This window comes from Tamandua tetradactyla, unplaced genomic scaffold (assembly GCF_023851605.1).
Source record: "Tamandua tetradactyla isolate mTamTet1 unplaced genomic scaffold, mTamTet1.pri scaffold_110_ctg1, whole genome shotgun sequence".
NCBI lineage: Eukaryota > Metazoa > Chordata > Mammalia > Pilosa > Myrmecophagidae > Tamandua > Tamandua tetradactyla.
Genome location: NW_027518263.1, coordinates 408792 through 433810, shown reverse-complemented (window position 1 = coordinate 433810; position 25019 = coordinate 408792). Strand labels below are relative to the sequence as shown.

General features: G+C 38.9%; 2 protein-coding genes across 18 annotated transcripts in view; one reads left to right on the top strand and one right to left on the bottom strand.

Annotated features, from left to right (window-relative positions):
• LOC143673080 (putative calcium-binding mitochondrial carrier K02F3.2) overlaps positions 1-25019 on the top strand; it is a 151308-nt gene that overhangs the window by 14435 nt on the left and 111854 nt on the right. For 14 of the 16 annotated variants that reach the window (XR_013170170.1, XR_013170180.1, XR_013170168.1 and 11 more), the window contains one exon: positions 13053-13193. Coding sequence is in view for 6 of the 16 variants with exons in the window: in XM_077147448.1 (XP_077003563.1) it covers positions 13053-13193 (141 nt within the window). In the remaining 10 variants the exon portion in view is untranslated. Of the gene's footprint in view, positions 1-8012; positions 9842-10071; positions 12442-13052; positions 13194-25019 lie in introns of those variants that run through there. The other 2 variants (XR_013170179.1, XR_013170177.1) reach the window with 2 other exon arrangements.
• The window catches only part of LOC143673081 (neuronal growth regulator 1-like), a 53662-nt gene continuing 41112 nt past the window's right edge, over positions 12470-25019 (bottom strand). Inside the window, exon 5 of one of the 2 annotated variants that reach the window (XM_077147455.1) lies at positions 12470-13186. The gene's annotated coding sequence lies outside the window, so the exon portion shown is untranslated. The remainder of the gene's footprint in view (positions 13187-25019) is intronic. The other variant, XR_013170182.1, reaches the window with a different exon arrangement.

Genomic DNA, 25019 nt, shown 5'->3' with positions numbered 1-25019 from the left:
TCTACCTCAGACCTTAACTCCCAATGTGCCATTCCATTGTCTTCAGATATATATCATCGTCACCTCAAACATAGTAGGTCTTAAATTGAGTTCATATTTCTCTTTACATTCCTTTGTTCCTATTACAAGGGTGCAAAAACTCGGATCCTGTCTTTGACCCTGTTCGCTCCCTTTGTCACAGATTTTTATTCCCTCACCTAGACATCTAAAACCTTGTTATCTCTGCTCAGGGCATTCCCTCCTTAATAAACCCTCTCAGCTCTGCTGTAGAGTAATCTTCCTGAGGCATTAAATACTAGTCAGGACATTCCCTGGCTCCCAAACCTTTATTTATCTGCTCTGTTCCCATCTCACCCCTCCCCCACCAGGCCTCCTCTCCACAATCCAACACCACTCTCAGTTGCGCTCGAGCCCATCTATGATGGTCCAACAGTCTTATTTCCAGCCATTCTTTATTAGATTACCTCTATGCCATCTAAAGTGAACTACTCTGTTTAATTCTTTCCTGCCACCGATGCAATACCCCCATAGTCTATAATAGATGCTTAATGAATATTCATTACCTCTACCCCAACTTCCAGCTCCCTGAGAATAGGAAAGCTTTCTTACTTATTTCATGTTCTTGAAGTTCCTTTGACAAACTCTGAAACATATTTGCTGACAAATAGTTGATGAATAAGTAAATGAATGAGTAACCCAGCTGCAGAAGTGAGTCTATATTAGATATGTGGCTCGTTAGATGGATCCAGTTATTAGGTAGTAACTAAGGTTTCAGTAACAAAGAATATAATAGAAATACCCATGGAGAAGTCAGTATACCCACTGTAAATGTACTATGTAAATGTACTGAACCAATTCCAGCATGGAAAATCTTCCTCTGTCCTACTTGCCCTAGACTCCAGGAAGTCACAGGGAAAATGATTTGTGACAAAACTGCATTGAAAAAAATATCCCAGTATCTTCACACAGCCAGCGCTCTCTTGAAGTGATGAGGGACACAGAGACATTGTGCACAATAGGCGAGCCTGTCCATTGTCTGCTGGCTCGGCTCTCTTTGATCTCTGCAAAGGTGGAACATATACAAGGGACTGTGAATGGACAATAGACCTGGAGTCAGAAGAGCATCAGGCAGTGTCCTGCTCAGCAAACAAGTCATGGCAATGCCCAGACACTGTGCATCTGATGATAAGCATCTTCTCTTGGTGCCTTGGAGTCTCTCATTTCCTTCCAGCTTGACTCCAAAGGACCCGATTCATCTTCAGCATCTCTACAGTGTGACACTTTGAGTCTGTAGGCTTTTTCTTTCTGAGCTCATGGGAGGTAACAGGTACATAAGTGTTTGTTTTTTTCTGGTTTCACTGTACTCTTTCTTCCCAATTCTTCTGTTTCCTGCAGCTCTCCAAAGTGGATTTGGCTTTTGCATCATCCCTGGATGATAGAATAATATCCAGGGATGGTAATAGATATATTACCATCTATATATCTGGTAATAGAATTCACTTTGCTGTGCTGAAATATTTGGTATCTGTCAGTTGGTTTGGAGTCAGGGCATTGAATATAAGTTCTCATTTTATTGTGAAAGATGTTTGCAACATTTACAGGTTTAGTAAAACCATAATAGTGTAATGAATAAGAGACCAATCTGTACCTAAGGATTGTATCATTTAATATTGGTGTCACATTGTATGTATAAAAATTTATGAGATCACATATAAAACAAACAGTAGTTACTCTCTGAAATAATATGGAAAGCTGGGTTTAGAAATCAGAACTTTATGTGAATCTATTAGGCAGGATCTCAGAATTCAAAGGAATCCTAGAGGTGGTGTAGTGAAGTGGTTCTTTAATTGTGAGTGCACATTATAATCACGTAGGAAATGTTTTTAAAAAGACAGATGCAGAAATTCTGATTTAACTTGCCTTGAGTGGGGGGGTGGGGCAGATAGCACTACTTTTTAAAATCCCTGCAAGTGATTCTAACATGCAAGCAGGGAGGAGAACCACCATTTTAGGAGAAGGTGGGGAAAGAAACCATGTTTGAAGCAACTACAATGTCTTGTGCACAGTGCTGGCTGCTTTGCATTCACCATCTCTTTGATTCTCATAAGTGTGAGAAGGCTTGAAAACTAAGGGGAATGAGGTTCAGTCTTTATCTGTCAGACTCCGGTTTCCTTACCCACCAGAGGCAATAGGTGGATGACTATTTCTTTTCTGCAAGAATATCTACAGGCTGATTGTTTCCCATTTTACCCTTAATAGAGATGTTCTTACCAACTTTTTTTTAATATTAGAGAAGTTTTTGGTTTACTGAACCATCATGCATAAAATAAGGATTCCCATATACCATCACTACCAACACCTTACAGTGGCATGGAACATTTGTTGCAACTGATGAGAACACATTTTTATAACTGTACTATTAATTAAAGTGTATGGTTTAATTTAGGGTTCATTGTTTGTATAATGTGGTTCATGGATTTTTTAAAAATTTACTGTTACCATATATATAATCTAATATTTGCCATTTTAATCATATTCAGATACATATTTCAGTGCTGTTAATTGCATTCACAATGTTGTGCTACCATCTCCACCATGCATTAACAAAGCATTCCCATCTTTCTAAATAGGACTGTTTTAAGCCTTAACTTCCCTTCCCTCTTCTTACCCTGTCCCCTGGTAATGTATATTCTAGATTTTGTCTGAGTTTGCTTATTCTAATTATTTCAAAACAGTGAGAGCATACAATATTTGTCCTTTGTGTCTGGCTTATTTCACTCAACATGATGTTTTCAGGGTTCATCCATGTTTTTACATGTATCAGGACTTCATCTTTTTTATGGCTGAATAATGTCCCATTGTACATTTATACCACATTTTGTTGATTCACTCATCAGTTGATGGACACTCGGGTTGCTTCCATCTTTCGATAATTATGAATAATGCTGCTATGAACATTGGTATGCAAATATCTGCTCAAGTTCTTGCTGTAGCAGTTAGGTTCAGGAGTTAACTTGGCCAGGTGATGGTATCCAGTTGCCCTGTTGCTGTGACTTAAATCATAAGCACGTGAAATTCATCCTTGGCTGGTTACTTCTGCGACTGGCTAAGGGAAGTGCCTTGTGCAATGAGTAACTTTTCCATTTGATCAACTGGAGGATTAACAGGAAGAGTCAGGAGAGAGAAAGCTTAGACCCAAATGTTTGGTGATGCAGAATTGCCCCAGGGAAAGCCATTTGAACCCAGAAGCCAGAAGAGAGGGCTAGCTTGTGCCTTCCCATGTGGCAGAGAAACACAGATAAAAGCAAACTGCCTTTCCTCTGAGGAACTGTAAATTTGTAACTAAATAAAACCCCTTTATAAAAACCAATCCATTTCCAGAAGCTTTAGCAAACTAAAACACTTGCATTCAGTACTGTTGTCTATATATCTAGTAGTGGAATTGCCAGGTCATATGGTAGTTCTGTACTTATCTTTCTGAGGAACCACTAAACTGTCTTCCACAGCAGTTGCACCATGTTACTAATGAGTGGTATTCCAATTTCTTCGCATCTTCTCCAATGCTTGTTTTCCATTTTTTTAAAATAGTAACCCTTTTAATTGGTGTGAAATGGTATTTCACTGTGATTTTGATTTGCCTTTCCCTGATGGATAATGATAGTAAACATCTTTTCATGTGCTTTCTTCTTTGGAGAGAGGTCTGTTCAAGTCTCTTGCCAATTTTTAAATTGGATTGTTTGTCTTTTTGTTAAGTTGAAGGATTTCTTTATATATTGTGGATATTAATCCTTTATCAAACTTGTGGTTTCCAAATATTTCCTCCCATTTTGTAGGTTGTCATTTTACTTTCATGATAAAGTTCTTTGAGGAGGAGAAGTTTTTAAGTTTGATGAGGTTCAATGTATCTATCTTTTATTTTGTTGTGCTTGTGCTTTGGGTGTAAAATCTTAAGAAACCATTGCCTAGCATAAGATCCTGAAGATACTTCCTTACTTCTGATTTACTTTTATAAGTTTAATAGTTCTAGCTTTTATATTTAGGTCTTTGATTGGGTCTTTTTTTTTTTACATGGGCAGTCACCAGAAATTGAATCTAGGTCTCTGGCATGGTCTAACAAGTTTTAAGATTGGAAAGTCTGAGTCCTCCGGTGTCATTCTTTTACAAGATGGCTTTACCTTTTCAGGGTCCTTTACCCCTCCCTATAAATTTTATGATTGGCTTTTCCATTTCTGCAAGGGAGGTTGTCAGAATTGTTATTGGGATTGCATTGGAAACTATACATTGCTTTAGGTAGCATTTATATCTCAAGTACATTTAGTCTTCTAATCCATGCACATGAAATGTCCTTCCATTTATTTAAGTGTTCTTTAATTCATTTAGCAATGTTTTGTTGTTTTCTGTGTACAAGCCCTTTACATCCTTGTTTAGATTTTTTCCTAGATATTTGATTCTTTTAGTTGTTACTGTAAATGGAATTTTTTTTCTTGCTTTCTTCTTCTAATTATTCTTTCCTTGTGTAAGATTTTCATATGTGGATCTTGCCCCCTGCCACTTTGCTGTGCCACTTTGCTGTATTCATTTGTTAGTGCTATGAGCTTTCTTTTGGACTTTTCAAGATTTTCTACACATAGGATCATATCATCTGCAAATAGGGAAAGTTTTACTTCTTCATTGCTATTTGGAAGCCTTTTATATTCTTTTTCTTGCCTTCTTGCTCTGACATTAACTTCCAGACAATGATGTGTTACTATGGTGGCAATGGGCATCCTTGTCTTGTTTCTGATCTCAGGGGGAAAGTGTTCAGTCTTTCACTGTTAAGCAGAATGTTGGCAATGGTCCTTTCATATATGCCCTTTATCCTGTTGAGGAAGTTTTCTTCTATTCCTGGTGTTCTACATGTTTTTGTCTAGATAGTACACTGTATTTAGTCAAATGCCTTTTCTCTATCAACTGAGATGGTCATATGTTTTTTCCCTTCATTCTGTTAATGTGGTGTATTTCATTACCTGATTTTCAGCCTTGTATACCAAGGATAAATCTCACTTATCATGGTCTATGATTCTTATAATTTGCTTTTGTATTTGGTTTCCTAGTACTTTGTTGAGGACTTTTCCATTTTTATCCATAAGAGGTACTTGTCTAGTCATTTTCTTTTCTTGAAGTGTCTTTATCCATCTTTGATGTGAAGGTGATGATGATGTTCTCATAGAAGGAGTTAAGGAATGTTCCCTCCTTTTCAGTTTTTTGAAAGAATTTGGGCAGAGTTGGAGGTAAGTTTTCCTGTAATGTTTGGTAGAATTCCCCTGTGGAGCTATCTGTTCCTGGGCTTTTCTTTACTGAGAGGTTTTTGATTGAATTTACTGATTCAGTCTCTTTACTTGTTATTGATTTGTTGAGCTCTTCTAATTGTTCTTAAATCAATTCTTACATTTCTAAGAATTTGTCCATTTCATTTGCCTTGCATAATTATTTGCATACATTTGCTCATAGGAACCTCTTATAGTCCTTCTTATTTTATCAGGGTCAGCAGTAATGTCCCCCATTTCATTTCTGATTTTTGATATTTGTATCTTCTTTTATTTCTTTTTTTATTTTATTGACCTTTCCAAGGAACCAACTTTTGGTTTTGTTGATTCTATTTTTGTTTTTGTTTTCTATTTCATTTATCTCTGCTCTAATTTTTGTTATTTTCCCCATCTCACTTGGGATTTAGATTGCTTCTCCTGTCTAATTTTTCCTGTTTTGATGTTAGATCTCTTATTTAAAGTCTTCATTTTTATTGTAAGCAATTAAAGCTCTAAATTTCCCTCTCAGCACTGCCTTTGCTGCATCCCATAAGTTTTGATATGTCGTATTTTCATTTTCATTTGCCTCAAGATATTTCCTAATTTTACTTCTGATTTCCTTTGTAGCCCATTAGTTGGTTGAGAATATGTTGTTTAATTATCACATATTTGTGAATTTTGCATTCCTCCTCTGTTACTGATTTCTAGCTGTATTCCACTGTGGTTGGAGAATATACATTGTATGATTTCAGTATTTTTTAATTTGTTAATACTTGTACTGTGACCCAACATGGCCTATCCTGGAGAATAATCCATGTGCACTCAAGGAGAAAGTGTATTCTGTTTTTGTTTGGTGCAGCATTCTATATATATCTATAACATATATATAGAATATAACAACATATGATAGCAGTCTAGTTGGTTCAGTGTCATTCAAGTCCTGTATTCCTTACTGATCTTCTGATTGCATAGTGTATCCATTAATGAGAGTGGTGTGTTAAGGTCTCCTACTCTTAATGTGCAGCTGTCACTTTCTCCTTTAAAATCTGTGAGTATTTGCTTCATATACATTGGGGCTCCACTGTTAGGTACATATATTTCATAATTATTATGTCTTCGTGTTGAATTGCCCCTTTTATTAGTATATAATGACCACCTTTTTTCTCTTGTGACTGTAAAGTCTATTTTATCTGATATTAGGGTAGCCAGCAGTTCTCTTTTAGTTAGTACTTGCAGGTTGTACTTTTTTCTGTCCTTTCACCATCAACCTACTTTAATCTTTGATTTTAAAGATAGTCTCTGGACAGCTGTAGTTTGGGTCATGTTTTTAAATCCATTCTGCTAATCTGTGTGTTTTGGCTGGACTGTTTACTTTATTTACATTTGAAGTCACTGCTCATAATATGGGACTCTCTTCTGCCATTTTGCTATTTAGTCTTTCTAAGTCTTATACCTTTTTTTGTCCCTTATTTCTGTTATAGCCTACTTTTATATTTATTTGCTTTTTTTGTGTTGTACCATATTGAGTGCCTTCTCACTTCTATCTGGATATATTTTTCATCTTTTTCTTGTGGTTACAATGGGATTAAAATGTAGCAACCTAAATATAACGATCACTTTTGGTTTGATACCAACTCAACTTCAATATCATGCACATATATTTATCCTGTAAACTTCCGTCCACCTACCATTTTTTTAATACTTGCTGCCACTTATATCTTTGTACATTGTATGTCCCCAAACCTATATGTATCATTGTATTTTATGAATTTGCATTTTATTGTCTGTAGGAAGTAAGAAGCAGAATTACATACCAAACAGAACTTTACAATAATACTGGCATTTATAATTACCGAGATGGTTACACTTGCTACAGATCTTTATTTCTTGTTCTGCTTTGAGTCACCATCTAGTGTCCTTTCCTTTCCATCTGAAGGGCTCCCTTTAGCATATATGGCCTGTCTAGTGGTGATGAACTCCCTCAGCTTTTGTTTCTGAGAGTGTCTTAATCCCTCCCTCATTTTTGGAAGTCTTGCCAAATATAAAATTCTTGGCTGGCAGTTGTTTTCCTTCAGCACACAAGTATTTCAGCTCACTGCCTACTTACTTACTCCATGGTTTCTGATGAGAAATTGGCACTCAGTCTAATTGGGACTCCCTTATATGCAATACTTGCTTTTTTCTCGCAACTTTCAGAACTGTGTTTGTCCTTTGTGTTTATTAGTGTAATCAATGTATGACTGGATGCATTATTCTTCATGTTTATCCTATTTGGTGTTCTCTGAGCTCTTGGATGTGTGTATTCTTGTGTTCTGCTAAGTTTGGGACATTCTCTATTATTTCTCTGACTATTGCTTTTGCCCCTTTCTCTTTCTTTACCTTCTTGGACTCCCATAATGTGCATATTGGTCCACTGGATGGTGTCCCATTACTGTCTTATGCTATTTTTGCTTTTAATATTTCTTTTTTCTTTGTGCACCTCAGCCCGACTCATTTCAGGTGTCTTGTCTTCAAGGTCACTGATTCTTTCTTCTGCCAGCTCCAGTCTGATTTTGAAACCCCCCTGGACATTTTTCATTTCAGTAACCATGGCCCTCAACTACAGTAGTTCTTTTTGGCTCCTTTTTACAATTTCTCCTCTTACATTCTTATTTTTTCTTTCTCTTAGTTTCCTTCAAGTCTTTGAACATTTTTAAGATTATTTTTTTTAAAGGCATTATTAAGCATGTCCACATTCTCATTGTCTTTGTTGGTGTTTTCTGTATTTTTATCCTCTTCTCTGGATGGTACATCATTTCCTGTTTGTTTGTTTGTTTGTCTCCTACCCTTTTGTACACTGTACATTTGAATATTTAACATTTTTAACTCTGGGATTTACTTCTTGGGATATTCATTTCTTCATTTTGAAACCAGTAGTGATAAGACAGAGATTTTCTTGAGCTTCAGCCCTCTTAGGTGGAAGGTTGACCCAGCCAAATACAGTGTGCAGGGTGTTTCCTGTCTTTCTGGGTGTCTGCCTTATCCTAGGCTTCTGTTTATTCATTTTTTGGTTGTTTTTTTTTTTGTCTGCATGGTCAGACACCAGGAATTGAACCCGGGTCTCTGACATGCAGGCAAGAACTCTGCCTGCTGAGCCACCATGGCCCTTGTTTATTAGTTGTTTTGAAATTCCTCTGTTTCCAGGAGTTGGGTTGTCCCTTTTGTCTCCCAGGACATAGACTTCTTTCTCCAGGAAATTTGATACCAGCAGGCCTTTGTCCTGGATTGTCCACCGCTACAGTTTTTTGTTTGTTTGTTTGTTTTTCAAACTTTTTTATTGTGTAGTATAGCATATATACAAAGCAAAGAAATAACAAAGCAATAGTTTGTCATGGGCTACATATGATCCTCTCATATTATTCCTTCTAACTGCTCCAGAATATGGGAGGTTAGAGGGCTTAAATCCTTTTTTATCATCACAGTTGACTTTTTTCCCTCTTTTTTTGTGAATAACATATATACAAAAAAGCTGTAAATTTCCAAGCACCCACCTCTACATTTTTTAACACTCCTTTTGTTGTCTCATGCTACCTTTGCATAGAAGGCACATTCTGGGAGGAGAGTCTTCCCAGAGAGGACTTTTCCTATCAGTCCTTCCCAGCCAAAACAGGGCCAGGGACTCATGAAAGGGGTGCTCAGAACAGTTCCTGAGATGGGATGGGAATCAGAAAAGATATCAAAAGTTTATCTGATGGTGCCTCAAGCTGAGGTTTCTTTGCCTGCCCAACAAATGCAGTCCTTCAGCTAAATGTTCCTTGCCACCTTCAGGAAGGGCTGTGTCTGTAAATCTCCATCACGTCTGCCCCTGTCCTGAGAGGGTTCAAATAATGCCTGCCACTGCCTTTGTCTGGGATGGTTGAAACAAAAGCTGCCCTCAGAGCCAGAACCCAGCAATCCAAGTTCACTTATCAAAAGCTGTGATTTGAGGTAGGCCGTACCCACCCCTATTCTTAGGGAAGAGGATTTTTACACCCCTTTCTGTCACCAGCAGCTAGCCAGGGACTGGACCCCATGGCAGCCTGATATGAGTGTTGGGGATGGGTGCTGGTAGCCACTGTGTGAAGAGAGCATTTACTGCTGTTTACCCTAATTTATCTATCTTCCTCCTGTTCTTCCCTGGATACTGTAAAGTCTTCTTCTGGCCTCTGGAGTTTCAACATAGTTGTTTTAGGCATTTCCTGCATGTTTAATAGTTGTTTTGGTGGGAGGACTGAGTCTTGGCCCTCCTTAATCTGCCATCTTCCCCTCTTACTGACTTTTGAGTTTTTAAAAATCAACCTGCAGGCTAATTCCAACTTGGTATCTTTCTCTGCAATGCTGCCTCATAAAATGCATTTAAATTAAAAAAAAATTAATTTGACTTGTTCTCATTTTTATATGAAAGTTGCTCTGACCCTGGAGCACCAGATGATGTGTTTCCCAATCCTGGCTGCGCCCTTCACACAGTTACAAGGCAAGGTCTGTTTCATCTCTGTTCTGAAAACCTTGACTCCCTACAGGACATGTCAAAACTGTAGGTGCAGGGCGGGCCGCGGTGGCTCAGCGGGCAAAGTGCTTGCCTGCTATGCCGGAGGACCTCGGTTCGATTCCCGGCCCCAGCCCATGTAACAAAAAAACGGAGAAACAGAATACAATAAAACAAGAAAATGTTTAAAGATGTTTCCCTTTCTTCCTTCCTTCCTTCCTTCTATCCTTCCTTCCTTCTCTCTGTCTTTCCTTTAAAAAAAAAAAAAAAAAAAAACTGTAGGTGCAAACCCTCAAAAAGCCCAAGTGCCATAGAAACGAGGGTGGGGGCAGTTCTTGCTGCCCGTAGGTGCACGAACCCTTGAGTCTGGAGGAGAGCTGAGCTGTGCTGAGCAGTGGAGCATTGGAAACGGAACACTGTCCAGGCAACTGGAGGAAGCCATCTTCAGTCCCCTGGGTGTATGGGCTCCAGCTCTGCTTCCTACTTTCAAAAGACCTTTTTGGGGCCTTTACAAACTGAACACCAGGTCGGTTTTTTTGGTTTTGTTTTGGTTTTTTAACCAACTGTGTTCAGCCTGCTTCACTAGAGTTGCCTAAGAGAGATGAAGGTGATGGCAAAATGTGATGGAGGCAGGCAAAACGGAGGTAGTTTGTGTCGTTCTAAACTGAGGAGAATACTGTTGCCTCTGAATAGTTTTAATGTATGGAGAGGGAAAATCTGTGCATGTTTTTGAGAATAATTGTAGCTTATTTTAAGATACAACATTGGTAAAAATGAAAAGACAATTTGATTTGGGAGATAGTGGGTTAACACTTTTCTATGCTTTTTGTTTTTTTTACTGTCATAGATAAATAGATTAGTTATACAAAAGCATTTTTCTTTATAGAAATAGTACATGATTTATTTAGAAGAAATAAAAAATACCACACACAAAAAAAATCTGTAATCCCCCATCTCACAAGTACCACTTTGGTGTATCTTTTTTTTTGGAGTATATTAGTATGTAAGCTTCCAGAATGCAGTATACCAGAAATGAAATGGCTTTTAAAAAGGGAATTTATTAAGTGGCAAGTTTATAGTTCTAAGGTCATGAAGATGTCCAAATTAAGGCACCAACAAGAGGTTACCTTCACTCAAAAAAGGCTGATGCCATCCAGAGCACCTGTGTCAGCTGGGAAAGCACCTCACTGGCATCTGCTGGGGTCTCTGGCTTCTAGACACACCTGTCAGTTGGGAGGGTACATGCCAACATCTGCTGACTTTCTCTCCTCATTTCACATGGCTTCACCAGGGGCAATTTCCTTCTGCAGGTCCAAGTATCTCTGACTGTGTGGTCTCTGTTGGCTCTCAAGCTTTTTCCAAAATTGTTCCCTCTTAAAGGGCTCCAGTAAGCAACCATACCTTGGGTGGGTGGAGACACATCTCCATGGAAACTATCTAATCAAAAGGTAGCTCCCACAATTAGTTGGGTTACATCTCCATGGAGACAATAAAAAAGATACTGCCCAATCTGATGCTTCTTTTACCCAGGGTATATGAACAGATGAGTAAAAAAAATAAGGATAAAAAATAAAAAATTGGTGGGGGGGCTATAAAGGGTAAAAAATTGAGTAGATTGAAATACTGGTGATCAATGAGAAAGGGGGTAAGGGATATGGGATGTGTGAGTGTTTTTCTTCTTTTTCTTTTTCTGGAGTGACACAAATGTTCTAAGAATAATCTTGGTAATAAATATACAACTATGTATTGATATTGTGAGCCATTGATTGTATACTGTGGTTGAACTATATGTGGGTGAAGATTTCTCAATAAAAATATAAAAGTAAAATAAAATAAAATAAATAAAAAGATCCTATCCAACAATATTGAATGAGCATTAAAGAACTTGGCTTTTCTGGGGTACAGGATGATTTCAAACTGCACATGGGGAAAGGGAGAGAAGGCATATATGTACTTTAAAAATATGACAGCTTTTATCTAACTATATATATATTGAACATTTTCTCATTATGTTTTTATTGACTGCATAGTGTCTTATTGTATGAACACTTAATTTGCTTAATCCATCACTCATCTACCTTTGGATATTTAGGATCTTCCCAGTTTTCATTCCTACCTACTATAAACAGTACTTCCAAGATATCTTTGTACCTAATTTTGATTAGTTAAGACTGTTTATAAGGGCACAAATACTGGTTAGTGGGATAAGAGAATCTAGCAAAGAGTAGTTTTATACGGTGTTGAACCAAAATATGCCTATTAACATGAAGCCATCTACTAAGCTATTAAATGTAAGCACCATGTCTGTTGTCTGGCTTTGCTGACATCACTACATAATATTTATTCAGAACCATACTTCAGGTTAACCTTGATTTGTATGATATAAAAATTTAGTATATTTGTGACAAGGAGCAACAAGTTGGAGTAAAATAAGAAGGAACTTAATTGCTTAGAATTAATACAAGCTTAATTTTGAAATAGCTTACAACTTTCCTTTAAAATTTTCACCAGTGATGATCTTGGTGTTGTGGCACCCAGCCATTGCTGGAATGACATAACTGGAGTTGTTCAGAGTTTACTCCATAATTGACTTGATGCATATTTTTACTACTTTAACATATCACTTATATGGAAAGAGCATTCCATACACAGGTAATATATAAATAAATTTATAAGAATTTATAACTCCATAAAATGGTGTTTGATGACCTGATTTTTTTTTGTAAGAAAAGAAGAAATTGCTTTCAGCTAAGTTTGCATGCTTTCTGGCAGTTTTTATATCTTTGTCAGAATCAGGAAATCCATCATACAAGTCCCTTTGCCCTCCTTGCCCCTTTCTATTCTGAGAGGCAGATCTGTACTTTGTTACTTCTGTACTAACTGTTTTTCATTTATCACTGCCTTTGCATCCTTGACTTTTACCCCTGAGTTGGTAGTTGCTTGTGGCTGCCTGTTTCTGCTTCAAGGTAAAGGCTTTGCCATATCCGTGTGAGGATTCTGGTGATGTCTGCAGAAGTCCCTTTCTGCTCTTTGCACCCTTTCAACCTCAGTGTTACAGAATTGGGACCTCTTTACCCAACACTTCCTAGTAGTGACTGTGTTGTGATTCAGACTCGTACTCACTGTTTTAATTGATGGGACACATAGTGGAGCTCTATTCTTAGGGATAGACTATTCTGAGCTTCTAGAGAATAATCCCTCACCTTTTCCTGACTCTCTGTACCATGGTTCCTAATGTTTTGTTTTCTTGTTCTCCTTTTTAGGCAGGAGGCTCCCAGGTGATTTTCACAAATCCTTTAGAAATTGTCAAGATCCGCTTGCAAGTAGCTGGAGAAATCACCACTGGTCCTCGAGTTAGTGCTCTGTCTGTTGTGCGGGACCTGGGGTTCTCTGGGATCTACAAGGTAACAGTTTTTGTCATTTATTTGATTGCATTTCTCATCTCCTAAACTAGTAACTGATCATCAGCATGAGGTTGATTTCTTACATTTCTACTCCTGGAAGAGATACACTGTTGGGGCAGCGCTGTTGGTACCTGTAAGGCACCTGCATGCCAATTAAAGAAGATGCCTCTTCCTGCCATCTGCTGGAAGACTGTCCTTATAAACACACAAATCCAGGGTGACTCTGATGCCAGTGGTGCTCCCTGGGGTTGGGTGCACAGCCATTGTCTGCAGCAGCACTGGCTGGAGCTTTTTCAGAATTTGTTATTGGCACAGAAACCTAGTTTGCAGTGCTGTACCTCATAAAGGATAGATGCAAGGATCACAGGGTGCCATCTTTTGGGAGATACACTAAGCTCAGTTTAAGAAGAAGCCCATGCCAGCCCAGGAATTTATTTTCTGATCCATTCTTGTTCATGCCCCCTATATATAGGTGCAGGCCTTGTCATAATTATTATATGAATCTTAACTGTTTCTCATTTTGAAAATGTTTTTTCATAACCAAACTTATAGGATACTTGAAATTTCTTGTTCACACTTTGTTACCAAAAAGTTATAAGGCAGCATACTAGAATTAGCTGTATATATGCTCTGGCATATTGCTATATTAAATATAAGAATTCACCATTTTTCCAATGAGAAGATTCATAACAGTGTTTTATGGCCAACTTGGGTAAGTAAACCTTTGGGGAAATAGAGGAAAAAGCCAAGTGTCTATGTAAAATATTGTTTCATTTATTTACACATCAATATATAAAATGACATTATGTAAAATTAATATTGGTCTTCACTAAATTCACATATTAAGAAATATTTTACTCAAAACTCATCCATTAACATGGTTTTGGAGAACACATCATCTTCATTTCTATCCCAAGTTGTGCAAGGTGAACGTTTTTGATGCCTGTATGAGGCTGTCTGGAAATTTGATCCCTCCCACATAAGGCATCTAGACACCCCCCCACCCCCGGTCCCCATTCCCAGCTCAACCTGAGCATATCAGGACACAGCTGATAATTTAACAACTTATCATATCGCTCTTTAGAGTGATCTGTAAATGGTTTATTTCAACATTCAACAGTGCATTTGTGAGTTCCCATTCTTAGGAATACTTCTGTACTCTTCTTTTTAACCTCTGTTCGTCAGGCAACCTCTGAGCATCCGGAGCTGGTAGTAAATGAGGTTATTTCCCCCCAGTGGTGTTTGGGAGAGTCCACTGTGATCTGAGACTTTGCTGAGATCAGCTATGATGTGACACTCTCCTTTCTGGGGTTAATCTTAAGAGGGAGATGTCTTATATTTAGGCATGTGAGGTGTTTAGGAAAAAAACATGCTGATTTTCAAAGTGGCACTTAAAATACTGAATCTATGATTGTGTAGTATGACAGAATTTTCTGTAGCTATTGCATTTACCAATTTATTACCCAGCTATAAAAAATAAACAGTATTATCACAGGCATCATGTTGACCAATTTGAAGTAAAATCATCCTCTTTTCTAAATTTTTAGCCGCTTGTAGTCTGTAACACGATATAGCAGCATGTCATTTTAACAAGATGCCAAGCAGTCTTTTCAACTGGTTGTGTGATAAAAAGCATTCAGATACTAAGGCAATAACTGTTATCAAAATGCCTAGATGGATAAAATGGTAAAAACTTGTTTGCTGATAGGAGAAAGAGAGATTGTTAAAACTCCCTGCAGATGATAAATGATGTGAGACTTGGTGCTTTTCATCTTCACAGATTTTATAATCTTAATTCCTTTAACACACTTTGGAAGTAGTACCCTGACTAAAGGCTGCCTAGAAGGTGGTATCTGGACTGAAATTGAGTCTCAGAAGTTTCTTGTTTCCATTTTTGTGCTATAGCTGCTTTCCTGAAATGAGCAGGACTACTCAAGTTTGAGCAAGAGACCTCTTGCAGATAAATTTAGTTTAATTATTAGTTTAGAGGTTTAATCTAGTTCAGAAGCATTCCACAGGACTTGGTGCTGCCTTACAAAAAAACAAAAAACCTGTTTTTAGTGTATTAGTAATTACCAAGTGAATTCATAAATACTTTGAGTTCCTGAAAAGTTGATTTCATTGCAAAAGTGTGGCCTGACATCTGGTTGGTTCTGACAGCCATTGCCATCAGCTGAGTTCCCTTAAATCTGTGAGTCTGGTCTTCACTCAGCAGACATCCACTTCTCTGTGCTGTGGGGTTCCTTTCTATCATGGTGGGTCTCCTTTTACCTCCCTGAGTTGTCACCCCAATGAACAGTGCCCACCTCCAGCCCCAGGCTTGATTTCTTATGAGCCTCTCTTCTCTTCACCATCCCACCCCTTCCTTCATCAGTTAAATTCCATTCTTAACAGGGGCTTCATGGGCTTTAACGTTGTTGTGTAGCTTAATGTGTTTTTGTTTCAGGTTAGAGCTTTTTAGTAATAAAACTTTCATTTCAAGTCTTGATTGGATAGAAAAATGCAGATCACCTAGAGTTGACCTAATATCTTTAAACCTGGTATATTATATGTCCTTCTAGGGTCTTTAAAATTGTTGAACACTCTCCTAGTTTTAGTTTGGGCAGGTAATCTTCTTTTCCTTCCCTGGGTTCTTTTCTTTGTGGCTGTTAACATCACAATGCCTGACTCCAGAGGGCCAGTGGTCAGCTCCCTCTGTGTTTAGGCCTGAGGTGTTTAACCTCACCTAAGTTAAGCTTAGTTTAGCTTTCTGTTTTTCTCCTGGATTCACTTGCAAAATACTGAACTGTTCTGTGACTTCCTAATAAATGGTAATTAGAATACTTGCTTTAGAAATACATTTGCAACTGAAAAAAAAACTGGATGTGGTAAACATTTGACATTCCTGAGTTTAGAAATAGTTTAGAACAGAGACAGTGAACTGTGTAAACAAAGCCCCCCTCTAAGGAGTACCCATTAGATTTAGTTACAGGGCTGAGTTGGTGGGTGATTAAAGAAAAGGCAGAATAATGACTTGTCTTTGGAAGAACTATCTGAGTATAATATAGTTTAGAGAAGAATAAAATCTGTACCATGAACTACCCTTCTTAAGGATTTATGAGATAAGTTCCTGGATAATTGTTCATTTTATTGCATAGGCTCCTGAATAAATATGATAAATAAAGTAATTGCTGACATAGAAAAATGATGCACATCTACTATTGGACAGTGACTTTCCCTTGGGAGCCCTCAGAGCTTTAATGAGAGTACTGACATCTTGGGAGTGAAACTCGTCATTTAACGTTAAACAGCTACACAGCTATTACGGGCCAAAGGATGCTTCATTAGGAAGCAGTGAACAGTTCATGCTTCATCTGAGAGCAAAAGATGGTCAGTGTAGCACTTTCAGCTAGGCTGCATCAAGCAGTCTTGGAAACCTTTCACAAATAGAGCTTCGCAGGCATTGTTAACCACAAGTTAAACCTTGGCTCTGACACAGAAGGTCACATAGTAATGTGCGCTGTGTGTGTTGGGTTCTAATCAAAGACATTTGTTTTATCCTACTGTATTTTGATAGAGTACTCAAATATGTTTTTCATCCCCAGATATACATGTGTATGTTCATTTCCTGTGTGTGTGTGTAAGTGAATCATTGGTGTTTCTCCCTATAAAATGAGAAAATAAGTAATAATATGTCAGTACATTCTTGTTTATTCTGTTAGTTGTCTAAAAGAGATCTGATTTTTTTTTATTTTAAAAAGTAAAATACAAGTTTCTAAAATATCAGATAATTCAAAAAGTTATATAAAGGAAAGGTAAATTCTCTCTTTGCCCCTTACCCTTACTGCTCCATTCCCTTTTCAATGCATGAAATACAGCATAAGTTTTTAAAATATCCTTCAAAAGAAGTTTATATCTCTATCAGTGTTTGTCTCATTTCCCTTTCTTTCTTTTTGCTGTATAATCAATAGCAATATCAATATTGTGTAAATGTGTATGCATTTAAAAATCTATAGGTCTTTCTAAATACATAATATATCTTGACACTCTTTCCTTATTTTAATAGCTGTGTAATTGATGGGTATTTTACATTGTTTCCAGTTTGGAGATATTGCAGGAAATGTCTTGGTGAACATCCTTGCATTTATTTTAACATTCTGTTGTTAGTATTTATAAATGATAAATTTCTAGCCATTAAATTGTTAGGTCAGGGGCATATTTCTATTGTTAACAGATTTTGTCAAATTAAACTCCAACAGATTCGCTTCGATTTATCAGCTCTACCTGGGTAACATACAAATACTTTTAAAAATAATGTCTTGATATATCAACCTCTAAAAATATCCATTTTTTGTAATGCTCCCAACCCTGTTTAGTAACTACTCTGGAATCATATTGCCATGCTAACATTCTCACATCCAGGGACTCTGTATGATTTTATTACCCCTCAGTAACACTTCTCCCCCTCCCCTCCACTTCCCCCACTTTTACCTTTACTCAGGGACTCTGTGAAAGCCTTCTACTTCTTCATTTTGGTTCTTGACTCCCACAAATTCATTGTCCCTACAGCAGCCAGAGCAATCTATTTAAAATATAAATCAGACTAATTCATTCAACTTCAGCAAATTTTTATTGCTTGCTGGCTGCGTGCTTGGCACTTTTCTAGCCATTTGGGATGTGGCTTTGAAAAGCAAAGTCCCTGCTCCCACAGGGCTCACAGTTTGGTGGGTAGAAAAAGTCAACCATCAAAAAAACCAAATATATAACATCAGGTGGTGCTAAGTCCCTTGAAGATAAAGAAGGCAGGCTAAAGGGACAGAGAAGGGCCAAGGCAGGAGGAGGTTGTTCTTCAGTAGGGTGGGTGGTCAGGGAAAGGCTCTCTGATGAAATATCTGGGCAGAAATCAGAAGGAAGTGAGAAACTAATGGGCCCTACAGAAATTGTCATTTCCAGGGAAAAACCACCCAACAGCTTCCTATTGCTTAGGATTAGCAACTTAAAATAAAGCTCCAGCTCCTTACCTGCTGGTCCTGCATACACCACCCTCCATCTTGTGCCACCTTCCCACCCTACTAGTTGAACTGGCTGCCTTTTCTTTCTTGAGATACTCCAAGCTCATTCCCTTTTGCTCTTTAGTCTGCCTGAAGGTTCTTCACTCATTTTCTGAGAGTTCTTTTCTCAGATCTTCACTCAGATGATACCTCCTCAGAAAGACAGGCATGTTCTTTGCTGTCTCATCCCCCTGCTGCAGTTCTCCACAGAGCACCTGCTGCCATCTGATATTTTTCTTTAGTGCATGATGTGTGTCTGCCTCTTCTAGAGTGTACTTTGAGAGCAGGGGCCTATCTTGTTCTCTGCTACCTATAACACTTTTTGGCACATAAGTAGTAGATGCTTGACAAATATTTGTTAAGCAAATGAGAGGTAAGTAAAAGCCAGGTGTTTACAAGTCCTTTAACAGGGATATTAAATCACAGACAGTGAATTCACGAGTAATGACCAAGGAACACTATGATATTGAGGAAGCTGAATGTAAAGAAGGTAACTAATCATAGATGAGGTCACTTTCCTGATTTCGGAGATTCGATTCATCCATTCATTCAGTCAGCCAACACTATTGTCCCAGGTGTTGGGGATGTGTAAATGAATAAATCAGCTTAATTTTTTTTTAATAAGGAGTTTACCACCACTTGGGGACAGTCAGACAAGTAAAGAGATCAAAGAATACAGCATATGTGCAGGTGTGAAGTGCTGTGAGGGAGACCTGCACAGAATCTAAGGGAGTGGGGTCCCACTCAGACGGGAAAGTCTTCATGATGCGGGATGAGTAAGGGGCAGACATGCGGCATGGTCAGGTTTGTGTCTGAGGAAGGGTAATTAGGCTTCAGTGTGGAGAATGCCATGTGACCAAGCAAGAATGCAGGCAGGGAGGCCAGCCAGGAGGATGTAGGTGGGAGTGGGGTTTGGCCAGTGAGGGAAACATGGTGACCTGAACACAGGCAGTGACAATGGGGATGAAGTAAGAAGGGGTATACTGGAAAGGTGTTCAAGAATTGGGCTCACAGAGTCTTGGAAAGTGATGAAAAGGCAAAAAGTAAGGAAAATTAAAAGACAACACCCAGATTTCTGTCTTGAGCACCTGGGTGGATGCTGCTGCTGTGAACATTAGAATTTCAGAATATATGAGGACTGCAGGGAACTTTAAAGGGCATCCTTTATAAGTGAGGAATGGAGGCCCAGAAATCATCACGTGTGGCTAGGCAACATAGATAGGCGAAGGGCAGGCTAAGACTAAGTCTGTGTTTTTCTTCTTGTATCAGACTAAATGCAAGACTAGAGCTTTGCAGAGGGACAGGGGCTGCAGACGTTATGTGAAGGGTCATCTGCTGTGTGGAAGCAATGAGAGTAGGTCAGATGTCCAAGCTGATGGGAACCCAATGATGGAATTTAAAAACCACCCAGATTTAGGAGGCAGAAAGAAGTACGGGTGGAGAAAACATGCTGTGGTCAGGTGGAGAACTGAAATGAATAGCAGTATGTCACCTTGGAGAGGAATGAGGAATGAGGGGAGGAAGAAGACATCAGCTACATTATGCAGAGGCCAGGGAGGATGCAAACCAGGAAAGGGTTTTTAACTTAAAGATGGAGGTCAGCGGTCAATTTAAGTAGAATGGCAGGAGCCGAAACCTCTATGGGGAATGGGAAACACAATGAGAGAATCATGCCTGTCTGTATATATATATATAGAGAGAAAATATACAGTGAAGATGGAAGGATTTGAAGCATCTGTAGATAGAAGATTAAATCCTGAGTCAAGAGAAGAGGGTCCAGCCTTAGAGATTGTGTGTGTGTGAATTATGAGCTGAGCAGGCTAATGTCTATTGAGTCCTTACTCTGTCCCAGGCCTCATAATTAAAACTATGTATGTTTATATCATTTGATCTTCACTGCAGCCTGTGAAGCAGATACCATGTCTTAGTTCCAGGTTGTAGCTGAGGAAAGGAAGGCTTAAAGAGTTAGAGTAGGGCTTCCGGGTCAAGATGGCAGCTTAACAACATGCACGTTTTAGTTCGTCCTCCAGAACAACTACTAAATAACCAGAAACAGTACAGAACAGCTCCTGGGGCCACGTCAGTGACCAGACACACAGCATACCCCAGTCCGGACCAGCTGGACTGGCTGCGAGCACCCCCCAGAACTGTGAGTTCCCAAAGCTGCGGCGGCCAGCGCCCCTCCCCCACAGGCCACTTCCCAGAGAGGAAAGGAAAGGACTTTACCAGCAACAGGGACTGTACACAATCAAACACCAATTGTGGAACTAATTAACAAATTCTGACTACTAAAAATAGGCCCCCAGCTTAGGTGAACCTGATCAAAGCAGAGGTTGTTCATTTTTGCCCCGATGCCAAGGGGGCAGGACTGACAGGAAAAGGGGGGGAAAAAAGAGAAGGAAACAGAGGTTTTTGTGGCTGTGTATCTACAAAGGCTTGACTGCCTCTGGATAGAGTGGCAGGACTTTTGAGGCTGCAACTGCCCCAGGCATAGGCAGAAGTGAGCTCTTTTGGAGGCTTGTCTGGAGCCTGTGCCTTCCCCAGGGAAGGGGTGAAGCCCAACTCAGATGGAATCCCTCCATCAAGGAATTCAGACACCAAGGCTTGGTAATTTGAAGCCATTAAAACCAGCCTACAACCTCTCCTCTGTCTCCACCATGCCCCCAGCAGGGAGAGTCTGCCAAAGTTAAAGGTACCGCATCATCTTATGCTGGTGGGACCTGCAGTCAGACAAGTGCCACACACAGGCTAGGATAAGAAAAACAGAGTCCAGAGACTTCACAGGAAAGTCTTTCAACCCCTGGGTCTCACCCTCAGGGAAAACCAATGCAGGTGACTCTTTCCTCCTGATAGGAGGCCAGTTTGGTCTGGGAAAATCTGGCTGGGGTATATAATATCTAAGTAGATCCTCCTAAGTGTGGGGCGAGGGGGAAGGCACCACACAAGCAGGGCAAGAAACAAGAAAACAAGAACTGAAAAATTCTTCTCTGTTAAACAAAACTTAAGCTAAAGGTCCAGATAAAGCTGAACAGAATGTCAAAGAACAGATAGACAACAAATTCATCCAGCAAGAAAACCCTAGATAAAAGAAGTGAAAGCAATCTCCAGAATAAACTAATTAAGGTAATTAAATGCCTAGACACCAGCAAAAAATAACAAATCACACTAGGAAAATTGAAGCCATGGCCCAGTCAAAGGAACAAACCAACAATTCAAATGATATACAGGAGCTGAAACAATTAATTCAGAATGTACGAACAGACATGGAAAATCTCATCAAAAACCAAATCAGTGAATTGAGGGAGGATATAAAGAAGGCAAGGAAAGAACAAAAAGAAGAAACTGAAAGTCTGAAAAAACAAATCACAGAACTTATGGGAATGAAAGACACAGTAGAAGAGATGAAAAAAACAATGGAAACCTACAATGGTAGATTTCAAGAGACAGAACATAGGATTTCAAAACTGGAGGACAGAATCCGACAAGAAACAGAAACCATAGGGAAAAAAAATGGAAAAATATGAGCAGGGACTTAGGGAATTGAAACACAATATGAAGCACACAAATATACGTGTTTTAGGTGTCCCAGAAGGGGAAAGGAGGAGAAAAACTAATGGAGGAAATTATCACTGAAAATTTCCCAACTCTTATGAAAGACTTAAAATTACAGATCCAAGCAGTGCAGCGTACCCCAAAGAGAATAGATCCAAATAGACATACTCCAAGACATTTAATAATCAGAATGTGAGAGGTCAAAGAGAAAGAGAGGATCTTGAAAACAGCAAGAGAAAAGCAATCCATCACATACAAGGGAAGCCCAATAAAACTATGTGCAGATCTCTCAGCAGAAACCATGGAGGCGAGAAGACAGTGGGATAATATATTTAAATTACTAAAAGAGAAAAAGTGCCAACCAAGAATTCTATATCCAGCAAAACTGTCCTTCAAAAATGAGGGAGAAATTAAAATATTTTCAGACAAATAGTCACTGAGAGAGTTTGTGACCAAGAGACTAGCTCTGCAAGAAATACTAAATGGAACACTAGAGACAGATATGAAGACAGAAGAGAGAGGTGTGGAGAAGAGTGTAGAAAGGAAGACTATGAGTAAAGAGGGCAATTTGTCCAGGTTACTTACCTACTACATAATTGGCTGAGTTTCAAACCCAAGCCACTATCGCTTTGTAACCTGAGTTTATCACATAAAGATGTCAAGCTCCATAAAAGAGAATACTTAACTCAAAATTTCCATGGTTTCAGGGAAATTGAAAAACTAGTTTATATGCTAAACAAAGATATTGAGCAGTTGGCATTTGGTGTCCTTGTTGATAGTGAATGTGCTAAGGAAGTGAAGATGAAGAGTGGACATGACACCAAACATGAATGTGTGATTGTTTAGTTGTTTACACCAGTGTAGTTATGTGATTATTTTCCCTAGTTGCTCTTAGTACCCAAAGTTATTATAAAATGTTAGAATATCACATAAGAATGACTCGGTTTCATTTTTGTGTTTGAGTATAAGAATGATACCTCAGATCCTATATTAACTGTTTAAATTATAGAAGTTTAAACTATCTATCATGGGGTATTTAACCACAGTGGCAGTAAAAATCCCACATGCATTATCACACACTGTGTGAACCCTAATGTAAACTGTGGACTAAGATGTATCAATACTGGTTCTTCAGTTGTTTTGTGTGCCTCAATTCTGCAAGTAATTAATAATAGGGGAGGATATTAGGGGAAAGTTGAGGGGGTGGTGATAATTTTCTGTTAACTTAAAACTGCTCTTAAAAAAAGTTTATTATTTAAAAAAAATCAGGAGGGTTAAGCAGAGAGTCACATGACCTGACTGTGGAGCCATGTTCCTTTTCTAAGTGATAACTCTGTTTTATTTGAAATACCTTTGTACCTGACTGATCATTTTTTATTCTCTTTGTCATAAATTTCTGTTATGATACAAATATTTTGGACATTTTATTAAAAGAACAGATTCTTAGAAACTGAAATATCTAGCATCTCAAGGGGCAGGTTTTGTACCTGAAATGGTCTGAAGGTTTGACGAATATTGGAAGTCTTGTTATTATCCAAATTCTGCTTAAAAGTGGCATTAATTTAAAAAAAAAACAAAAAACTGGACTCTTTTTTTTTTGTTTGTATTTCAAGTCCCTCATCTAAAATGGACCACATAGACTTCCGGAGAAGATGGTGGCTTAGTAAGATGCGCGGGTCTTAGTTCCTCCTCCAGAAAAGCAACTAAAGAAACAGAAACAATACGAAACAGCTCCCGGAGTCACAACAGAGACCAAAAAGACAGCGTACCCCATTCTGGAACAGCTGAACGGACAGGGAGAATCTGCTGCGGTGAGATACCCGAGGGGTGCGCGTTTTCCCGGCCGGGGCGGCTGGCGACTGGGGTTCCCTCCACGCACGTGGCTCCCCGATCTGACTGGGAACGTTGGATAGCGGGGCCCTCCCGTCACGCTTGGCGTTTTGGGCCAGCTGGGCAATTAGGACCGGCACTCTCCCAAGCTGCAGCGGCCAGCGACCCCCGCCTCCACGCGCGGTTTCCCGGGCCAACTGCCGTGCAGACAGACGAGCGCCACGAGCGCCACCTACTGGGCAGGAAAAGAAAAACAGAGCCCAGATATTTCACAGAAAAAGCTTTCAACCAGCTGGGTCCCACACCCAGGGAAATCTGATCAAATGCCCAGACACCAGCAGAAAATAATGGATGACGCTCGGAAAATTGAAGATATGGCCCAGTCAAAGGAACAAACCAATAGTTCAAATGAGATACAGGAGCTGAGACAACTAATGCTGAATATACGAACAGAAATGGAAAAACTCTTCAAAAACCAAATCAATAAATTGAGGGAGGACATGAAGAAGACATGGGCTGAACAAAAAGAAGAAATAGAAAATCTGAAAAAACAAATCACAGAACTTATGGGAGTGAAGGACAAAGAAGAAAAAATGGAAAAAACAATGGATACCTACAATGGTAGATCTAAAGAGACAGAAGCTACAATTAGTGAACTGGAGGATGGAACATCTGAATTCCAAAAAGAAACAGAAACTATAGGGAAAAGAATGGAAAAACTTGAGCTGGGGATCAGGGAACTGAATGACAATATGAAGCGCACAAATATACGTGTTGTGGGTGTCCCAGAAGGAGAAGAGAAGGGAAAAGGAAGAGAAAAACTAATGGAAGAAATTATCATAAAATTTCCCAACCCTTATGAAAGACCTAAATTTGCAGATCCAAGAAGTGCAGCGCACCCCAAAGAGAATAGACCCAAATAGGCGTTCTCCAAGACACTTACTAGTTAGAATGTCAGAGGTCAAAGAGAAAGAGAGGATCTTGAAAGCAGCAAGAGAAAAACAATCTGTCACATACAAGGGAAACCCAATAAGACTATGTGTAGATTTCTCAGCAGAAACCATGGAAGCTAGAAGACAGTGGGATGATATATTTAAATTACTAAAAGAGAAAAACTGCCAACCAAGACTCCTATATCCAGCAAAATTGTCCTTCAAAAATGAAGGAGAAATTAAAACATTTATAGACAAAAAGTCACTGAGAGAATTTGTGACCAAGAGACCAGCTCTGCAAGAAATACTAAAGGGAGCACTAGAGTCAGATACGAAAAGACAGAAGAGAGAGGTATGGAGTAAAGTGTAGAAAGAAGGAAAATCAGATATGATATATATAATACAAAAGCCAAAATGGTAGAGGAAAATATTATCCAAACAGTAATAATACTAAAAGTTAATGGACTGAATTTCCCAATCAA